At 44.9% G+C, this 22,488-nt stretch overlaps 1 protein-coding gene across 2 annotated transcripts in view; it reads left to right on the top strand.

Moving 5' to 3' along the window:
* Positions 1-15,701, top strand: part of PACRGL (parkin coregulated like) — a 129,444-nt gene extending 113,743 nt beyond the window's left edge. For both annotated transcript variants that reach the window (XM_078678408.1, XM_078678407.1), the window contains exon 8: positions 13,093-15,701. In XM_078678408.1, coding sequence (XP_078534534.1) covers positions 13,093-13,149 — 57 coding nt within the window. In that variant the 3' untranslated portion in view covers positions 13,150-15,701. The remainder of the gene's footprint in view (positions 1-13,092) is intronic.
* The last annotated feature ends 6,787 nt before the right edge of the window (positions 15,702-22,488 follow it).

Below are 22,488 nucleotides of genomic sequence, written 5' to 3'. Positions count from 1 at the left end.
TATATAGCAAGCAATGTAGACCAGTTCAATGGACAAACCTGGGATCCAAGAGGAGTCCCTCTCCTGAGAAAAATATGAAAAAAAGATTGGCAAAAGGTGCATTTCAAAGCAAATGAATGTAGCGATAAAGCAAGGCTTATTAAGCAGTGGGAACGTATAGCCATGAAATATTAAACACATTAAAAACTGCCCGATATCTTCTTTCATGAATTTGTTCAACAGTTACTGTAATGTGTAAATTGTTCTGCATGACAACGTTATCCCTTTAAAATGTATGCTTGCATGATGGCCTTTGAAAGATGGCTAATATGTCAAAAAGATGATCGTAAACTCATATCTGAATTATATACTATGATCACTACACGCCCTAAGAAACATCGCTCAAAGGCGTAAGTTAAATGGGAGACTGAGTTGGGGAGACCTCTTACATTAAAGGAGTGGTAACACATTTTTTATCGTACACACCATACTTCTTCCAATACAGCGGGTGCGGAATCAGCCTATAAAGTGGTCCATTACTGGTATTACACTCCAGTGCGCATTAAGTCTTGGGATAAGTCCAAATCACACCTCTGCTGGTGGGGTTTGGTGGCACTGGTACCCTAGTACACTTGCTGTGGCACTGTCCGAAGTTGGTGCGTTATTAGGCAGCGATTCTTGATGACATCGATGCAGCATTTCAGATTACATTGCCACGAGCGCCTGAACATACCCTTCTGGGACTACCCCACCCTGGGTCCTTTCCACTGAAGTCCTTGAGGGGTAAGCAGGTAGTCCTGGCACTGTTGGCTGCAAGGCAAGTGCTCTTAGGACAATGGGGATCTCAGTCAGTCCCGGACCCGCGAGATTGGATACAAAAACGTTGGCATTTATTGGCATTGGAACGTCTTTCTCTTACTGTAGATGGCCGAGGCAAGGAATATGCAAAATTATGAGGCCCCTTTTTACAACTCCTTTCGAAAGACCTGAGGGAAGTAACATGTCCGAAATACCTGCAGATTTTACGGCTTATACCCTTGGACCCACCTGGTACAGAGGTTGCCTGACATGACAAGTAACATCCAGTAGTTCATAGTGGGGTTGGTAGTGGGGAGGTCCTGAACTGATGCGTAGGGCGGTGGGGGAGGGGAGGGTTTATTTTCTGTTGTTTCTTGTGTATTTAAAAGTGGTCTCTTGGTCGCGGTGCCTTGAACTGCCATTGAGATTTGCATTATTGTGAGGTCGTCCCCCGGGATGTAGACCTTATGCACTGTGTATTGCTCTCTAGGTCTCGCTCTGCCGGCGCCTGGAGGTAGGCAGCTGAGCTGTGTATTCTGCATTGATCACCACACAATAAAAATGATTGATTCTAAAATGTATGCTTGCCCAGTGTCTTGCACTGCATGAAGCAATAAATGTGGAAAAATATGCTCTAACCAGTCTTCGATAAGCACCCACAGTCATATAGAAATATGTGCAGACAAGTCTTTAAGTGAGATTAAAAAAAGTGGACGCTCTCCATAAAGGAACATGCCAAATATATTTTTTGATTCCCATAATGTGCCATCAGACTGGTATTTTGGTTTCTCTCTGAGATGTAATTTTATCTAGATAAATGGCACAGCAACTGACATACGCCTAAAGCCTGTCAGTATGATTGGCTTTGTCACTGGGTGTTAGCTGTTTACGATAAATGAGTAACAACAATGATTTCTTACAAATAATTACCATTGGAAATGTTTAAATTCTGAAATAGTTAGTCTGTGAATTAAATAGCATTGAGGCCTGTGGAAGGAGTTTTGGCCTTCAATTATTTGTGCTTTATGTTAGATATGTATCCTCTTTTTCTCTGCACATCTTTTCCATCTGCACATCTTCAACCCCCTCTCTTTCCTCTTCAGCATCCTCTTTTCACTGTTCCCCGAATGCCCTTCCTTGCATCTCTGTCACTTCACCACCCCCAACATGCACTGCACTCCCTCAAATTTAAAGACTTTAATTTCTCTTACTTTTGTCTTGCAAATATTTTCACATCAGTGTACCCCCTTCGCACACATATCCACAGAATTTCAGTTGCAAAGGGAATACACAAGCATTGTTCTGTGTGCTCAGCAGAGAGGCCAACCCACTTAAAAGGGACTCTTGTTTGGCTTTAGCATTAGCGCCTGAGCGCTCAATCAAAGCCCCTCAAACACCCGGCATTGCTCAAAGCTTCAACGTATGCATAGATAAACAACTTTATAACATAGCTAACTCGTGGGGAATGCAAGATTAAGTAAAGCATGTAAAATAAGAGAGGAACTAAATCGCTGAAAATGCATTACTTGGCGTTTTTAACATTCATTGTTTGCAAGTCAATCCATGTTTTTAGCATCAGTGTTAACTTAAAGGCATGTACACATGGCCATTTCTAATGCCATACATCGGAGAACTGGCCACTGTAAGCACATGTTACACAGTAAGCACATATCTCTCGCTTTGGGATTGACTCAGATATTTGGATTCATTTTAGGGAACAAGAGCAAACCCTTCTCCTAATTTGGAACCATTTCACAAGGGAGCAAATACCGCAACTCCACTTATAAAGGATCGAGCAATGTGCAGCAAGGGCCAGGGGTGTCACAGTTGGGAAGTTAGAGTGATGGGGGGTCTTGGCACAATATACAGAGCACAGCATTGGCTTGCAAACACTTACTATTACAGAAAACAAGGCACCGTATCAGAAGTGGTTGCATCCACTCTCGCGTATGAGCAAAGAGTGGGATTTATGTCTTTGAATGATGGACATCTGAAATCATGCAGTGATGAAGTCTCCTACGCCTGAAACCCTGAGATTATTAAGTCACTGGCCTAAAGTCTGCATACTGCCAGAGACCCCAATGGCAATGAAGGGCTTTAAAACAGAAAGCCCTGCGTTGTGCATCACGTCTGTCATCCGACTCCTGCTTCAGAGCGTGGTGGGGCAGGCAACCTGAAACTGACAACCCAGACTTAAATACATCAATTTATTTAGTGATATGATCGTATCTCTAAATAAATCGATCGATTTTATATTTTTTAATGTAAATGTGTAGGAATTTTCAGAGGGGCGCTGCCCCACAGCCCTAATGGAGAAACTGCCCCTGTCACAGAGAGATATGGGGATTCTATTTCATGTTTGGAGTCTGAAACCCCCTTCCAGACCCATCTTCTGATTTTCTGGGATCTGTGCCTTCAGTTCGGTAATTGTATGTTGCTTTTGTGACTTTTCTATAAATTGGTTATTTTCAGAGACACCGAAGAATTAGGGGCCAGTAGAAACTTGCATTTTTGAAATAGGAAACGGGTTGATTCGGAGAATCTATTTATGACCTCAAAAATGTATTTTTATATGTACAAACAGCAATTTACGATACAGTGATTTGTTACCATATTGCAATTAGTGTTTGCGTCTCAAATCCAATTCGGTATTTGGAACGCTGCCCTTCCAAAAACCGAATCGGTTTGGTATGTATTCATGTTTTTACCGACTGCAAACATATACGCCCTCATTATGATCGCGGATTGGCAACCGACCGAACTCAGGTCGGCGGTTCCGGCCGCATTATTTGGATTCGTCCGCACATGGTGTGGTCGGAAACTCTCATTTCTCAATGGGAGCTTGTGCACCGGGCAGAAACCGCCAGCAGCACAAGCTCCTATTGAGAAATAGGAGTTTGTGAGAACATCCCTGCACCGTGTGGAGGTGCCTGTCACACGGTGCAGGGATGTTCAGGGGGAGCCCAGATGCTGAGGGCCAGAAGGAAGGGGACCATACTAGGGGCCCCAATGCCGCTTTTCGGCAGCCTTTCCATGTAGAAAAGGCCGACATGGAAAGGCTGACGGAAACCAACCTCATAATCCCGACGGTGGAAATGCCGTCCTTAAGGAATTATGAGGCCTTTCTGACCGACCAACGGATTGGGTCGGTCAGTCCCTCCGATTGCTGCCTCCGACCACACGCATCGTAATGCGCTGGTCGGACTGCAGCAGTAGATCCGGTTTGGACCGCAAACGACAAGCGGTCTGTTTCGCTCCAAACCGCATGTGATCAATTCCATAGTTTGCAAATGGTAAGAGATTCTCTTTGTGAATGAAAAAAAAATTGTTTTAAGAGTGGGCAGTGGTCTACGGGACCACTGCCTCTTAAACTTAAAAAGGAAAGAAACTTTTCTTTTTAAACAGGGTTTAATGGAAACAGACTGCATAAAAAAAGAGTCTGCCTTATTAAAAAGCAATAACAGACCTGGTGACCTTTGATGGCTGCGATTCCTTGTGGGTCGCAAATTGCAACCTACCTCCACTAATATTCATGAGGTAAGTCGATTTACAACACATTCGCAAACCCTAAATTACATTTAACACTTTAATATATTAGGAATTGCGATTTCCAAATATCGATTCAATAAGAATCGCAATTTGGAAATCACAGTTCCTAATGTTAGTACATCTGGTCCTAAGTTCTTAACTTGATTGGACGCAAGGAAACCATTGAGACAGACATGCAGCACCACCAAGCATGTCCAGCTACCTACAGTAAAGGAGTGGTGCTAATCCCCTCAATGCATATTTAATTGTTTATTACTGCCATGCCCATGCAGCACATTAAATGCTAAGCATAGAAAGGTAAACGCAACATAAGAAATATCCCAAACCCATTTAGAAAAGTAGAGTAAATTTTAATAAATAAAACGAGACCAAAGTGACAAAAATGAAATCAGTGGAACCAGAGATATGCAATTTCAAAGTTTTAGGTAGGTAGATATAGCACCTAAAACACAAAGCATCACTCGCGGTCATCTGGTTGTGATATACTGGGGGAAACTCACAAGCTCAGGTTGGCCACAATGGAGCATGGGCTGGATACAGGGATCAGGTTAATCCTTCTGACAATGTTAGCTTCTCAAAGTCTAGCACGATGAGTTTCGTCCATTAGGAGCAGGGAAAACGTCATGGATGGTTGTTGCTCTAACGTGAAATGCAGATGCTGCTTTGCCGGTCGTAACTGGTGGTCGCAGTATCGCGAAGAGTTAGGTGCAGTAGACCTTCACGGGCGGCAGGTTCTCAGCACTAATGGATCTGTTGGTCACAAAGTGCCCAAAACTTCAGGATTCCCCCTTTCTTCACAGGAGCAACTCAGCCGATGCCAGCCAAGGGTTAAGGACAGGGGGAGGCACCTCTCTGGGATCGGAAATCACTCAGCAGAGGCCAGCAGGGCTCAGGCAGGTCCAGTTGCAGGCTTAGGCAGGTCCAGTGCGGCAGGTCAGATTGGGCAGTTACAGGGAGGCCTGTGGAGGTTGTTGTGTCCCTGTAGCTCCGACAAAAGTCAGCCAACTGGCCCTTGGCGTCACTAAGGTCAACCTTGTATAAAGGAACCATGTCCTATCTTCCTCCTCCGAGAGCAAGGCAATTCAAGCAGCAGGGCAGTTCTCCAGGGGCATGATAGTTATTCTTCTGTAATGTCCACAAGTACAGATGAGGGACTATGGATGCCCAATATTTACATCTGGTGCCATCCTTTGTGTGGGTGAGGGGGAACACCCTGAGGTGACAAAAGGCTGGTGTCTGTGTCCTTTGTGTGTGCTGAAGCAAGCCCTTTGGAGTTTAAGTGGGGCAGGCACCTCTGCTCCCAGCCATCCGGGCAAGATGGGCCATCCTTTCTTTCCAGACCTCAGTGCCGCTGTCACCCTTTGTGTCACTGTCTGGCAGGAATACACAAACCCAAACAGCAAAGCCATTCAGTCATGTCATCCAGGATACTATGAGAAGGCACAAACGGTTAAGAAAAGAAAATGCCTACTTTCTAAAAGTATTCAGAAAAGGGGGTGGTGATGAACAGAGTGCCCGAATTAAGCAGACCACTCTTACCCAGTCCAAAGATCAGGGGTTGATCCATCACCGTTTTTTAGCTCACTGCACCATCCCAGCTCAGAACTTGGCTATATGCAAATTAGTCTGTTCCTGTCCCAGTGCATGATGGGAACAGGGCAAACCAAACTACCAAGCCAATTCTTATACTGGGAAGGAAACAAGCTACCGGGGACCGGTTTCTGGCATTTCAGCCTCGTCGGCCCGGCTTGCTTGAATCCTGATGGTGCAATGAGCAAGGGACTCACATCTGAGTATACCCTTCCACGCTTATGGTGGACAAAATTATTCAGAAAAGGGGGTGGTGATGAACACTGCTCCATCAGGATTCAAGCAAGCCAGGCCGAAGAGGCTGAAATGCCAGAAACCGGTCCCCGGTAGCTTGTCTCCTTTCTGGTGAAGAATTGGCTTGGTAGTTTGGTCTGCCCTGTTCCCATGATGCACTGGGCCAGGGACAGACTAATTTGCATATAGCCAGGTTGGGGCAGTGAGATAAATAACGGTGATGGATCAAGCCCTGATCTTTGGACTGGGTAAGAGTGGTCTGCTTAATTCAGACACTCTGTTCATCACCACCCCCTTTTCTGAATCGTTTTTGGCCACTATAGGTGTGGCAGGGTATACTCAGACATGAGTCCCTTTCTCACTGCTCCATCAGGATTCAAGCAAGCCAGGCCGAAGAGGCTGAAATGCCAGAAACCGGTCCCCGGTAGCTTGTCTCCTTTCTGGTGAAGAATTGGCTTGGTAGTTTGGTCTGCCCTGTTCCCATGATGCACTGGGCCAGGGACAGACTAATTTGCATATAGCCAGGTTCTGAGCTGGGATGGGGCAGTGAGATAAAGAACGGTGATGGATCAAGCCCTGATCTTTGGACTGGGTAAGAGTGGTCTGCTTAATTCAGACACTCTGTTCATCACCACCCCCTTTTCTGAATCGTTTTTGGCCACTATAGGTGTGGCAGGGTATACTCAGACATGAGTCCCTTTCTCACTGCTCCATCAGGATTCAAGCAAGCCAGGCCGAAGAGGCTGAAATGCCAGAAACCGGTCCCCGGTAGCTTGTCTCCTTTCTAGTGAAGAATTGGCTTGGTAGTTTGGTCTGCCCTGTTCCCATGATGCACTGGGCCAGGGACAGACTAATTTGCATATAGCCAGGTTCTGAGCTGGGATGGGGCAGTGAGATAAATAACGGTGATGGATCAAGCCCTGATCTTTGGACTGGGTAAGAGTGGTCTGCTTAATTCAGACACTCTGTTCATCACCACCCCCTTTTCTGAATACTTTCTAAAAGTGGCATTTTCAGAATTGCGGCTTAAAATCTGACTTCAACTTCAAGGGATGGCGGCCACCTGTCACCCCAATCAATTGCACTGCCAATCGCGCAGACATTGCAATCATTTGTGCTCCATTTCCAACCTTACTTTCTTCCTTATTCATCATATTTTACCATCATTTTAAGACTTCTTTTTTGTTTCAACTTTCTCCTTGACTCTGCACTTGGAAAAGTATGCCATTTTCCAAATTTCTATTATTCACGCTGTGTCCATCCGGACCTCTAGCAAAAACAAGACTAGTGCAGGATTCGTCCAAGGCAGTGTGTTTATTAAAATTACCCAATGCATTTCGGGTTACACGCGCCCTTCTTCAGGGGTCACTCTAGAAAACAACAATAAGAACAATGACCATTACTTTCCTGTCCAGAAATAGATGTTAATTTGCAGGCTAATTACCCTTTCTTTTTTGTTTGTTATATAACATATGACGGTGTAACTATCATATGCCCCCGCGATAAGTTCTCTCCAAATCATAGTATCGTTCCTGAAATAAGCCCATTTAACATCACTCTTTAGCCATTTAATCACTCTAGTACTACAAACCAATCTACACTCTTTCTTCTCCCAACCTGCGTGCTGGCCGTTATATCATCAGCTCACTCGAACCCTTTACCTCCTCCCCTCACCCTCTTCAAACTCCCTAAATCCTTCCTTGAAACCATCTAGTGCAGGCACGTTGTTTCCTCTCACTTAGTTTGTGAATTACAAATCAGGTATCTTTACTTTTAGCATATGTTCACTTTCCCGTTGCAGAAAACAATCACTCCATTAACCTCGCCCTGCCTTAATACTGTTCATTCCGTACCTGCCATAAATGTTTAAAAACAATCAATCCTGTTCTTCTTTCTCGAAAAGTGATTTATCGCCACCTCTGTCACTCCCCTATTTAACCTTCATTAACCTCGGACCTACTTCCTGATTGGCCGTCTTTTCCCGCCATCGATGCTAATTACAGTGGTATTATCAACTCGAGATACTGCATCTCCCACAATGCAATGGACTTATCGGAGCTGTCCCTATCCCCCACATTACGCTACACAGTGGCCCACAACAAACAATAACACTGACTGTCTAAATACATTACTGAAGCTGATCATCGTATAGTGAATTAATTCTGACATTTTTAGGGTTTGTTTTCATTTTAATCCCTTCGCCGACTTGTTTGACGAATCCACGTTGTTCCTCCGATCGTACAGACTCAAGCAAAAGTTCATTAGATTCTGACTTCACCATTAAAGAGGATTTTAAATTAAAATTAATTTGAGTCTAAACATCATATCTTCATCTGCTCCCAATCCAAAATTAGCACGTATTAAATGTAGTAAAGTGACCCAGTGTTAGTCAATGAGAGAGATAGGCCTGACAGTAGTGAAAAATGACTACAGGAGTTTTTCACTACCATGACATGTAAAACAAACCCACATGTCCTGCTTTATAAATACCATGTGTAAGAAAGTGGCTCTATATATACTGGACCAAAGTAAGGTACAGTGTGTTTAGAGTCCCCAGAGGTTTGGCAGAGGCTAAAGTTAGATATAACCTTACTCTCTAAAGTGGTAGCTTAGTCGAGCAGTAAGGCAGTATCAGAGGACAGTGTAAAGCATTTGTTATACACACTCAGTCAGCAAATGGTCTCAATCACTCAAGAACTGAACTCTAGGCCAATTGTTTTGAATCAAAAGATATAGTTGCTTTATTTTAGAACCAACAAGGTAGCAAAATATACTTTCTCAGAGTGAGTTACTTTAGTTAAATGCTTTTCAAATAGGCAAAAGACTTCGTGAATGCAATAGTTACAGTTTGTTGCAATAGGCAACACAATTTCAAACACAAAGCAACATTGAGCTTAATGGGAATTTCTAGTTGAATGCAATTAGTTGCTTTGTAGATTACTTTCCTAACCATAGGACTGGATCCTAGATTCAGTCGCGGGACATGAGCTGTAAACAGTTAAGTAAAAGCGTTTTGGTTACAGTAGTGATTTTTAAGGAATAATATTGTATTTTAAAAGTTGACAGAAACTTTTTCAGTTGAAATTACCAATGTTGTCCTATGGAAGGAAATTCAATTTGCAGGTAAAGTATGTTCACGATACTTTTGTAATCCAGAACTGGACTCCTAGGTTCAGTACTGGCACCTCTATCTAAAACAGGTAAGTAATTACGTTCTGGGAGTTGATACGATTTTTAAAGAATATTTGTAGTTTGCAAAAATCGACACTTAGAAGAAATTTCACAGAAAAACAGTCAATTGTTTCCTACGGAGGAAAATCCAATTTGCAGGTAAAGTATGTTCACGTTACTTTTGTAATCCAGTACTGGACTCCTAGGTTCAGCACTGGGACCTCTATCTAAAACAGGTAAGTATTTATGTTTTGGTAGTTGGTACGATTTTTAAAGAATATTTGTAGTTTGCAAAAATCGACACTTAGAAGAAATTTCACAGAAATACAGTCAATGGTTTCCTATGGAAGAAAACACAGGTTACTGGTAAGTACGGTTAAAATTACTATTCAGGGTTCGTGCTGGGCTAAAAGGTGCAGCACTGAGGTCTCTCCTGATAGCAGGTGAGTACATCGGAATTCGTTGTTTGGCTGATTTTAGGTGAATATTTTTAAGTTCCAAAACTCCACACTTAGAAGAATTTCCAAGTGAAAACCAGTCAATGTTAGCCTATGGAAGAAAAGTGAGTTATCGGCTTTTAGGTAAGTACTCGACTGGCAGAGTTAAGGTTCTGGGCATAGACTCGGGGGTCTCCCAGGGTCAGGTAGGTACAGTTGGTAGACCCTCAGCGGGACAGGGGCAGCCTGGTGCAGAGGTAGGTAAGCCCAATGTTATCTGATGAGAGGCAGGGGGCCTTCGGTTGGTGGCTGCTGGCTAGCAGGCCACGAGGCTGTGGGAGCTGGGCTCCTGGTCACTTGCTCAGGGCAAATGGGGCAGTAGGATAGGTCAAAGATTGCACTGCCAGGGGCACTCGGGCGGCTGGGTGCAGGGTGCTTTTGAGCCGTCGGGCGCTCAATGTTATTCAATCGAGATCTTGAAAAGGGAACAAAGGCTGCAGGCTCGGAGATGGAGGATCTTCTGGAGCGACCAACACTTCGAGGGGTAAGTTAGGATCTTGGAGGGTAGGTAGGCACCCCGGAGTTGGGTACAGGAGGCCGGCAGGCGCCGGGTGCAGGGGTGTCTTTGGACGTCGGGAAATCTTACCCTCTGCTGGTCGCGGTTGGAGGGGTCCCTGGTTCTGAGGCTGCAGGCGTCATCCGAGACGTCGAGGCGGGTCCTTGGGCACTGGATTCCAGGTCAGACTTGCCGGGGGACGACCTCAGGGTCTTTGTCCACTCAGGCACAGGCCGGGTTCAGCGGGTGTAGAGTAGGCTGGATTCGCAGTTCCTGGCTGGCCCAGAGGTATTGCTGTTTGAGCAGATCCACTGCTCGTGGGAGTCCCAGTCTCTAAGAAGGTCAAGGCAGGCAGGTCCTCCGACGTTCTTGAGGTTGCTGTCCGCAGAGACGCTGGACTTTAGCAGGAGCAGGTTCAAGGATCAACAGGCCTGTAGGGCTGGGGCCAAATCAGTTGGTGTCGTCCTCTTGTTAGCAGCTGCGCGGCAGGTCTCCTTCTTCTTGGTCTTCTTTCTTATTTCGAAATCGGGATCTGAGGAAGGAAGGTTCGGGGTGCCCCTAAATACTACATTTAGAGGCGTTATAGGTAGGGGAAGGGCAGGGACCAGTAGGTCTCTGTCCTGGGGTGAGTACACCCCCTATCCTGCTCCTCTCCTGTGGGAGGTGTGCAGGAGCCTTTCTCTAATTGGGCAGAGCTCCCCATCTACAAGATGGCCGCCGGAGCCCGGAGTTGTGCTTCACCACGCTTCTTCCACCTGAGGGGTGGAGTTGGCACAGGCTGGCACACCCCCTTTCCTAGCGTAGGTTTTCCCGCTAGTCTTCCCTCCAGAGTGGGGGTCAGAACCGGTGGGGGCCAGTTGCAGAGTACAGCAAGTGGTCTGGAGAAGCTCACAAAGGCGGTATGCCTTTGAAGCTTCCCCCTGCCCATCCTGGGGGAGGAGGCCTAGCACCTCGCCCAGGATGTGCATTTTTGCAGGCCCAGGAGAGCGGGGGGCTCTCCAACCAGGGGTCCAGGAACATGTCTGCTGTGTGGCAGCCCAGGCAGCCTCTCAGACCAGACGTGGGTTGTAGGTTAGGTTGCAGGGGGCATCTCTAAGATGCCCTCTGTAGTGCATTTTACATTAAACCCACACTGATGCCAGTGTGTTTTTTTTAATGTGCTGAGTAGTTTGATATCAAACTTGTCAGTCTTCAGTGTAGCCATTATGGTGCTGTGGAGTATGTACTGACAACCTCCCAGCACCTTATACTCTTAATCGCATCACTGCACTTACAGTGCCCAGGAATGGCCCTGGGTACTGTAGGGGCACAGAGCTCATGCACCTGTGCCCACACCACTGGCATAGGGCACCCAGCTAGAGGGGTGATTGATGTAAGCCAGGGCAGTGGGTGTGTGGTCATGACACACAGGGATGTGTGCCATGTCGAGACTTTGTTTAATTCTTCACCAGGCCACTCAGTCTGCAAAGGCAGGGTGTGGGTGGCAGGGTGCAGGGCCCATAAGGGTGGCACAATAAGTGCTGCAGCCCTTAGGAGTCTTCCCTGGTCACAATGCCCTGGGTACCTAGGGTGCCATTTACCAGGGGCTGACATGTGGCCAGAGATGCCAATTGGGTTTCAGCTTCAATACAGTTTTAGCGACGGAACATAGGCCCTGGGCACCTGATTGGCAGGAGCCCAGGGCACACTCAGTCAAAGCACATCAGCAATTCAGCAAAAAGTTGGGGCATACCAATGCAAGAAAGATGGCACTTTCTCACACCATTCACTATGCCCTATGAGCCTTAGGGCCTAACTTAGGGGTGACTTATGAATATTAAAAAAAGCGTTTTAGACCTGGCAAAAAAGTTTACCTTTTGCCATATCGAAAGTGCAGTTTAAAACTGCACTACCTGCTGTAGTGGCAGACCTAATACGTGTTTTAAAGTGGTATTTTAGTGGGTGGCACAGTGAGTGAGTGAGGCCCAATAGTAGCATTTAATGCACATGTTTGGGGTACAGGTAGTACCACTTTACTAGGAGCTTACAAGTAAAGTAAATGTGCCAATCAGGTATAGCTCTATTTTATCATATTTGAAGGAGAGACCAGAAGCATTTTAGTACCTGTTAGCAGTGGTAAAGTCAACAAACACGGGTTCGGCAAAGGAAGGGGAGTGAAGACAAAAAGGTTCAGTTGACCCTGCTGACGTGCAATACTCTGGAAACAACCCATGCTTGCGTGACTGATCACAGATGTGGTTATTTGTGTCATTGATAAACAACTGTTTCTTTTATTCATCCTTAAAGTGGAATATGGCTGAAGCATATTTGAAATTTGAACGATGATGGTATTCAAAAATGTTCCGGACTGCAACTCACTCTTTGTTTAGCTTTAATTTACAGTGTATTGATTTACTTCCCCTCTCTATCTGAATTACATGTAGCTATAATGACATAAATGAATAATAGCGTAGTTGTAGTTCTACATGACAACTTGGCGACACCATCCTTCCTGTGTTTGCTTGGAGGTTTGGAAGAAAGACTTCCATTGGAAATAGCAAGTAAACATAGTAGCCTGGGTCGATAGGCCCGGACAAAAGGGAAGAAGCCACTGGTGGTTTCCATGTGTGATTTCAGTCTGTCTGTGAAAGTACACGACAGCCTAGCCATGATAAACAGCCTATTTTATTTCCCATTGAGCTTTTAGGTGAAATATTGTCTAGAAAAGTATTAACATGTCTCAGTATCGATGTTTTACATTATTTCACTTAATCGTACAATATGGTTTTGTCTTAACAGGAAACACTTGGAATCATCAAATCAAAAATTCCAATTTATTGTTCAATCTGCTCTTGACCATGGAGAATACATTATGAGTATCATCACACTATGGGGGCCTTGGAGAACTATCCTTGGCTGCGGTAGATGTTTGCACTCAGTCATGGACCAGTCGTTGCTGTATTTGTAGTGCACAAAAGTCAAAGCAAAAACAAAAAGAAATTTGACTATACTGTTATGGTGATGTCTGCGCTATCAAATCACTTTAACAAGCAGTGCACCAATGTAATTACTGTTTAAAGGGATATAAGAGTTGTTTTCTCGTGTGTCTCTTAAACTTTGACAGATAAAACATTTAAATTGTGGTGGTGTATTGCTCAGTTGAAAGCAAAATCTAGTACTAAAATAATTCAGCTCATGCATTTGCATCCTTGCTGGACTGGGTGCTATAATTTATATTAAATCATTTAATTTTCCAAAATAAGCAGTGCAATTTAACTTAGTTTTCTAAAATAATATTTGTAACAATATCGGGGCTGTGACAAAACAATCACAACCGATAAGGAAGTACACGTTGCTAATTTACGTGTTTGATTGTCTAGGTGGGTTTCTCCAGTGAGATGGTAAACACATCAGCCTGACTAATTTAAATGTTCTTGTCCTTCTATCGGACTCATTGATTGTTTCGTATTTGTATAGAGAAGTATTGCCGTACCTTCTTTGCTATGCCCTGGCGTGAGGCTTCTCTTTTACTATTGCATGGATTTTTATTAATATAGTAACGTGGGGAAGCCATTGTTTTCTGTTTGTGGCGGTATATAGTGAAATAGGAAGATAGTTGACATTGACAAACCTTTTTAAGGATAACGGTGCACACCTTTGAATGTGGCATTTCCAAGGAAGGGATTCACAGAAAACAATGAAGAAATCTGAGAATGATATACACTCGTCTGAATTTCCGTTGATTTACACATTTCTGGGCGTTCACAATCACTATTCCTTTTCTCATTTGTTTAATCTGTGCGCAGTAATAAAGTTGCTCCCTAATCTGTGTCCAAGTCTGCATGCACTGAAGATAAGCAACAGCTTAATATGCAGGCATGTGGATGGAGTGTGCAAGCTTGCAAGCTACCAAAATCAATGGCGTAGAAAGAGTGCAGGGTGCCCTAAACCCAAACCCGGAAATATTAACCTCCTAGCATCCGGGTTATTATGACAAGAAGTCCAATAACGGTGGTGCAGTGCGCTCCTTGCACCTCTGTGGCATTGACTGTTCCTCAACCCTTTCCAGAAAGGGAGACCGCACATTCTAAACCCATGGAGGTACTTAAAAAAAAATCTATGCAAAAATACTGTTGAGTACATTGCAGCCAGTGCCGAGCTGATAGCGTCTTGGTGCCTTTTCAAAACCCATGCCTGAACTGTTGGCACATGACAGCCTAAAGTGGTAAAGCAGGAATTCAAAGAAAGTTTGTAAGTTTCCAGATGTACTCCCACTGCCTTAAACTTGCTTGCATATTACCGGCCCTTCATGCAGTCATAATGAGTTGTGCATTTGTCATGTATTTTTGTTGTTTTCAAATCATTTTTACTGGATTTTCAAGGAAAAGAACATTATAAATGATAATAACAGTTATAATAATTAATGATAATGACAATTATAACGAAATGGAAAGAAAGAAAACTACAAAAGAAGAAGGAAATACTCAGTGGTTTATTTTCATTCTATCACTATCAGTAAATGTCAGAATGCATGTGCTTTTCATTTTCAATATGTACTCCAACTTTTTTTTTAAACTATAATGTAGTTGGCCCCATGGTGTGGATAGAACGGTTGGCAATGGGTTGAGAAGACCGTCAAACTTACAACTGTGTTGGTGTTTATTACTTTGCTTGCAGCCACCTACCTGGTTATTTAGATCCCTCCCTGTGTTTCCACTTCATGCCCTAAATTAGGGTCTGAGGAAGATCCAGCTACTTGCATATTTTTACAATCAAGAGCCGCCATTCATAACAGGACATGCCTCATTTTGTGCACAAAATAGAGATGCTTGGATGTATTGTGAATCGGCCCCTAGAGTTTGGTGGCAAATTCACTCACAAATGTGACGTCATCATTTTCTTCAGGACACAATGTGCGGATTTCTCCATTCTTTAAATCGAAGAGGCACAAATGGAAGGTCATTCTATATAAATGTGCTTTAAGTGACATTCAAGAATATTAATTCTGGAGCGAATTCCGATCTTGAAGGAGCTAACTTCGAAATTAGTGTTTTTATTCGAACTAACAAATTAATTGAAAAAATAGTAAAGTTGACCTGTGAGAAACATGGAGCTGAATTTCACACGGAGACATTCTACCTAAAGTAACAGTTCACCTTCCGTTTGTATTGTACGCTGTATCATAGGGTCACTTGTTAAGTGTTTTGTTTTTTGTTTTTCTGTTGAGTTTACTTGTAATATTAGCCACATGCAAACTGTATAAGTTGAAGTACTATTGGACAAAGAAGGGAATGTGGGAAAAGGCTTAGCTAAGGATACATTTGTTTGTAATTCGGCTATATGACTAAAAACCTAACCATGGTGCGGATTCTATTATCCCAATAAACGCCCAGATTTTGACCAACTGTTTATGCTGAGGAGTATGTGCGACTGCCACAGTATTGTACCTGCGTGTGTGTGGAACGGTATTATTGGATCCAGGTATTCCTTCCGCATAGAGCTATCGTGGGTGTGACATGGCACTGCATCAGTTACTCATTTACACCCCCTTCCCACATCCACCACTGAACCAAAATTTATAAAAAAAGGACCTATTTTCTGGGACGGACGTGCCTTATATAATAGTGGTTACTTTGCGCAGGTGAACATCTGTACTGTGACAAGCCGCCCTTTTTGGTTTGAAAGTTTCCCAAATGCAAAGGTGTTTTTTCAAGTGGACCTATGTGTGGATATATTAAAGCAGCAGTTGACTGTACATCAGTGGCCAGCTATGCCTAGAAGTTATTTTCAGCTCTAACTGTAAGTACCAAACCCGTGGATGACCAGCTGCTGATAGAGCAACCAATAAGTGTTTTCTCTCTCCGCATGGTACGCCTTGGTGTAATGCCTAGGTTTGTAAACCTTTGTATTAAATGGGATATTCTAATGCAAGCAATATCATAGGAACTTGCATTGCAGAGCAAATAACTAAAGTGAATATATTTTATTACAATTAAGTATTTGACTAACTTATTTTTTGCAGTAGTAAAAAAATAAAAATAAAAAAGTGTTGAAATCGCTTGATTTATTTCGGTACTAAGCCTACACTATGTGTCATTTTAGACAGCAAATCAAAAACGTGTCAATGCTGATAACTGTAAGCAAATCCAAAGAACAATGGATGGACACACTGTTTTACTGCAGCATCTCGATTCATGCTATGTTGCAGTCCGTGCTACTTTTGTGTCTATGCCTGGGTTTGGTGCCCCCCTTTCTACCTTCTAAATTGCATGCGATCGCTTGCATGGCCATGCAAAGTTTGTTCAGTGTTGGCCAGTGCCCTGACCCTGTTGAAGACTATAGTTCTATGGAAGTTGTTATTGCTAGTATTACTTTGCAGGTCCCGTGTTGGTGTGAGCTTTATCAGACAGATGACCATTACTTCCTATAGGTTTTGTGAATATATTCATAGGATTGATGTTAGAACTGGGGGTCTCTAGTTGGCAATGGTATACACATTTGACCAAATAGGGAACCTTGTTTCTAAGTTAGGGGAAGGGGATTACACTACTGGATAACCCCTGCTTACCCCCTTGGTAGCTTGGCACGAGCAGAAAGGCTTATCTCAGAGGCAGTGTGTTAATCATTTGTGAATACACACCGTAATCCAGTGAAAACACTACAGATGAACACTACACAGGTTTTATAAACATAACTATTCTTTATATAGACTTAACACAAGTAGGGAGAGGGGTTGGCCTAACGGCTAAGGCGCTCGACCTCGGGCCTGGGGATCTGGGTTCGAGTCTCGGTAACGACGCCAAGAAACCTCCTGTGATTCTGGGCAAATCACTTAATCTCCCCGTGCCTAAAATGAAAGTGTGTCCTCATGTACCGTAACTGGTGCTATGTAAAGCGCTCTGATACCTGATTTGGTTCGGGTCTTGTTCGCGCTATATAAAACTCTGCAAAAAAAAAAAAACACAAGACCATAAACTACACAAATCCACAATACAGTACTTAAACTAGACTTAAAGATGGTAGGAATAGTTCAAAAATAGCTTATTCACTTAAAAATAGTCTTTAGCAACAGACAACCCCAACCGGAGTTAGCACGACGTCGAGGTCAAAGAAATCTCAAAGTACGGCGCAGACAGCGAGGTGCGCGGCGTCTGGCCCGGAGCCAAAACAGACCCACAAAGAACAGTACCTTGGAATAGGGAAAACAAAGACTGTTCACGGCGTCGGGGAGGTGCGGGGTCGTATGCGCGTTGTGGCGTCGGTTCCTTACTTCAGGGGAGATGATGCGTTGGTGTCCTGGATGCTTGTGCAGGCAGGGGAGGCGTTGGTTCCTGACCGGAAAGGAGGTGACGTTATGATGGCGCCGAAACCACGGTTCCGTACGATGTCACAATGTAGTTGAATTCTTGACTACCCACGTCGATGATCGGCTCCGCGATGATGTCGGCTTTGGAGTTGATGTGGCACAGCAGCAGGGATCGGGCAGGTGTCGCAAGTCGGAGCAGCGCTCACGGCTACGGCAGGCTTACGATGTCATTCGCTGGTATCAAGGTGGCACTGCGGCCGGCGTCGGGTCTACGTTGCAAGTCAGCAGCGCTCCCAACTTCATTGTAGATTACTGCATCGCTCGCCGGCGTCGGTATTGCAAATTCCTGTAGCACTAGAACAGCAAGCTCCAGATGCAGGCACACAGAAGGGGGTGAAGTCTGGTATCCCTGAGACTTCAGTCAGGAGGCAAGCTCAAATCAAGCCCTTGGAGTAATATTCTGCAAGATGATGAACGTTCTTTAAACGTTTCTTCTCCTTTCCTTGGCAATGAAGAGACCACTGCAGGCCAACCCAGCAAACAGCACACTGGCAGAGGGGCAGTCCAAACTCCTGCAGCTTCCTTGGTTCTTCTCCTTGGCAAAAGGTTTGTCTTGGTCCCAGAAGTGATCTAAAGTCTTGGGTCTGGGTCCCCATATTTATACTCGTATTCTCTTTGTTCCCAGAAGGCAGACACCTTTGCCTATTCCAAACCAGTTCTGGTCAGTCCCGGAGCACTTTGTTGACAAGACTCCTTCTTTCCTTTCACATTTAGGCCAGGGACATCAGACACACCACAGGAGGTGGAGCCAGCATTGTGGAGGGAAGGCACAGCCCTATTCAGGTCCCAGGTGCAACTCCTCCCACCCATCTACATACAGATCTCTCTCTTCAGCCCTGTGCTGACTCACCCTGTCTCTTGGAATCCCCCAGCCCCTGTCACTCAAACTCCAGACAAAGAATACACAACCTAGAAGAGGCAGGATTCGATAGTTAGGCAAGAAAATACCTACTTTCTAAAAGTGGTATTGTCAAAAACAGAATGTTAAAACCAACTTCACTAAAAGATGTATTTTATCAGGCATACTAAACTTGAATTTCTACCTAGTTCCCTGAGTCAGTTAGGATTATAAGATGTTATAATCAAACTGCCCATTCTGGCCTATGGGAACAGTTAGCCTTGCATTAGTGAAAAACGAAAATGGCTGTAATTCACTATTAGGACATGCCACACACATCAGGGCATGTCCTACCTTATACTTACAATGCACCATGCCCATGGGCCTACCTTAAGGGTGTCTGATATGAAGAAAAGGGAAGGTTTAGTGACGGGCAAAAGGATGCACTTACCAAGTAGACATGGCAGTACTAGACTGCACACAGGCTCTGCAACGGCAGACCTAAGACACACTTTACAAGCTGCTTCTGTGGGTGGTACAACCAGTGCTGCACGCACACCAGCAGCATTTGATCTACAAGCCCTGGGCACACATGGTGCACTGTACTAGGTTCTGACAAGTAAATCAAATAACCCAATCCTGGAGTCACTAATCAATACATCAATTTAACATAGGGAGCACTTGTACTGTGGCATTGAATAGCAGTAGCACAGTGCCCAGAGCATCTAACCAGCAAAACAGATCAAAAACAGAGGAGGCAAACAGTAAAAATGTAAGGGGGACTCATATCAATGATACCAGGTCTAACAATTGGTAGCTGGGTCATTAGGGCCCGGGCTCTGAGTAGGCTGATGTGTAATCAAGTTTCCAGTTGGCTTTTGTATCTGTCTTTCAACTTTTTATGTATAAGCTGCAATGTGTGTAATGCTGCTTATGTATATCAGGCCTGAGTGGTAAATTACGCTCCGCTCTGGGAATTTGAGGAATTTTGGCAATTCCACAGAGAATGCATAATTGCCAAAAATTCTGCGGTCCGCGGCGCAGCAGAAATTATTCTATGTTTGTGCTTTCAAAATGCGTGTTCGTGCGCGCGGGAGCACCTTACTGGCATTCCTGCGTTCGCGACAATTTTTCCTATCCGTTTGCGTCCGGCTGCGCGATCCCCCAAGAGTGTGTGATCGCGAACACGTCATTCGAACCCGTCATCGGACATCTGCGTTCGCCAACAGGAAACGCGTATCGCGAGCGGGTGGGACAAGTGAAACGAGATGGCCGCGACCGCATGGGCAAGTTCACAAGATAGCCCCCCCCCCCCCCCACGAATTGTGCATAGCTCGCGGACATTTTTTACTGTTTTCTTGAACTTTGCGTAACGGGCCTATGCAAATTCCGCCCACCCATAATGTATTTTTAAAACCTTTGCTACGTGGTTGTGCACTGGCTGTTATTTGCAGTTGCCTCCTACTTTGGCGTCTCTGTCACGTGCAGATTTGCACTAGAGTAAGAGTGTGTTTGGGTTTTTTTCTTTTCAGGATACCGTCTCATGGGGGTGTAGCCATCATTTCTGCTCTTGCTTTCTACTGTGTTCTGCATGCTGGTTGTGTTTTTGAGTTTGTAAGTTATTTTAACTTCTAGTCAGCTTCAGGGTGAAAGTGGGCTTGTCTGTACCAATGTGGTATGAGGTGCATGATCCTAGCGCTCCGTAATGCATGTTGAGGAATTTATTTATGGGCGTGGGGCTTTGTATTTGCTGGGACGTTTTGGTGCTTTGGTATCTTTGTGTGTTGGTTGAACATATTGTTTTTTAAATTTGAGGAAGGTATGCTTTTATCTTAATCTTCAAATTTGAAAATCATCTACGTCAGTCCCTTGTGACTTCAGTCTCTCATAACGTCAGTCTCTCATGTTAGTTAAGGCCTGATCTGAATGTATTCAGTGAAAATTGTGTAGAAAAGCATATGTAATTCAGGAGTCACACTTCAATTATTTCTTTTGTAGTGCAAGAAAACACCGTTATTTAATAAATACAAGCTAGAGCTCACCTAATGCACTTTAACAGGAAAGTGCTTGTTCTCTATTTTTCCTGACTCTAGATTTTTAGAATACCACAAATACAGGAGCCAACATTATTGATAATCTCAAGTACTGCTTTGAAGGCACAATGACTAAAAAAATCCACAGCCCTTATTGGTGGGAAGCTGAACATTAAGGGGCCTATTAGGATGTCGGTCATAAGGCCTCTGACCTCAGGTTGGAGGCCTTATCACCAACATCGTTGGTTTCAGTTTCGACCGGCTAGTTAGGATTCAGCCGATCGGAATTGAAATGGGCTGGTCATTCTGGCTGGCTTCCGACAGGCTAATGGATCCCATCGGCCAGTCGTAACTGGCACGTAATCGAAAAATGGATGCCAGTTTACGCTGTCCGAATTATGATGCATGGTTTCCGGCAAAGTTTCCATGCCGGGCTTTCTGACATGGAAACCCTGTTGGGAAGTGTGTTTGGGGGCCCCTAGCAGGGCCCCCTTTCCCTTGCGGCCTCTAGTTGGGGGCCGAGGGGGCACCTATGGTGCCCCACTGTTAATCCCTGCACCCCATGTGCCTGCCACGGGGTGCAGGAATTAACACCACCTCCCATTTCCATATGGGAGCATGTACTATGGCCATAACACATGCTCCCAAAAGGGAAATGTCGGAATGCGATTGAACAGTGTTCGGTCGCATCCTAATCAGGTGGTCGGGACCGCCAAGCGAGGGTCAGTCGGTTTCATTTCCGAAACGGTGTTGCGTCCGCCCGACATCGTAATCGGCATCGAGCTAAAACAAAAAAGAGAAGAGGCTATGTATTGAAAAGGCCAATCTCCATGAGGCCCAACAACAGGCCTACATAGACTGATTTGCATATAGCCATGTCTGAACTGGGGTGGCAGAGTGGGCTAAAGAACGGTGATGGATTAAACCCCGATCCTTTGACTGGGTGTGAGTGTTTGATTGGTTCAGATTCTCCGTCCATCACCACCCCCTTTTGTACCGCTTTTGGCCGCCATAAGTGTGGCAGGGTATGCTCAGACGTAAGTCCCTTGCTCACTTTGCCACTGGATTCAAGCAAGCCGGGCTGAAGACGACTGTAATGCCAGAAACCGGTCCTCGGAAGCTTGTTTCTGGTCCAGGGAAGGCATGGCTTGGCAGTTCGGGCTGGACTGTTCCCATGAGGCACAGGGTCAGACTGATTTGCATATAGCCATGTCTGAACTGGGGTGGCAGAGTGGGCTAAAGAACGGTGATGGATTAAACCCAGATCCTTTGACTGGGTGTGAGTGTTTGATTGGTTCAGATGCTCCGTCCATCACCACCCCCTTTTGTACATCTACAGCAAGCCACAATGGAAACGATTTAGACGGTCGCCTAGAAAATTCCAACTACGGAAACCCCCCGCTTCACAGACAGCACAGCACAGGAAGCCAGTACTTCAAGCAATAACAGAAGTGTTGACACAACAAACTGAGAAAGGCAGCTTAGGGAAAACATCAGAAAACCGCGCAGAAGAACCAGTTTCTTGGGACTCAGCCAGAAGCGAGCCGGAGATCCCGGATATAACACCACAGACCGCAGATAACATCTTTTAAACAGGACTGTGGGGATGAGGGATCAGGAGCCGCAACAGGTATGAACAAAGAAGGTGACTTGCCTGATTGAACTCGAACAACGGCCATCTGCAGGACGGCTGGATATTAGTGGATGAAGATCGGCGGTGGGCCCTGGTTGCAGTGAATAGGACATGATGGGAGGGGCACCCGCCACAGGAGGGGCTGCGGTCCCTGTCATGATTCAATGAGGCCGTCTGCAAAGGAGAAATATGTGGTTCCTTGCACACCCCCGACTTGATAGCCCTCTCTAGTTGGTTAGATGGGACCGTGTTATATTAATGCTTTTTAGGTTTCACAGGTTTGGGCGGCCATCAGTTCCAAAGCTGCCCTGGAGTGAGGGAGTTA

This window comes from Lissotriton helveticus, chromosome 2_2 (genome assembly GCF_964261635.1).
Source record: "Lissotriton helveticus chromosome 2_2, aLisHel1.1, whole genome shotgun sequence".
NCBI lineage: Eukaryota > Metazoa > Chordata > Amphibia > Caudata > Salamandridae > Lissotriton > Lissotriton helveticus.
The sequence above is the reverse complement of the archived record's forward strand: the minus strand, read 5'-3'. Positions and strand labels throughout refer to the sequence as shown.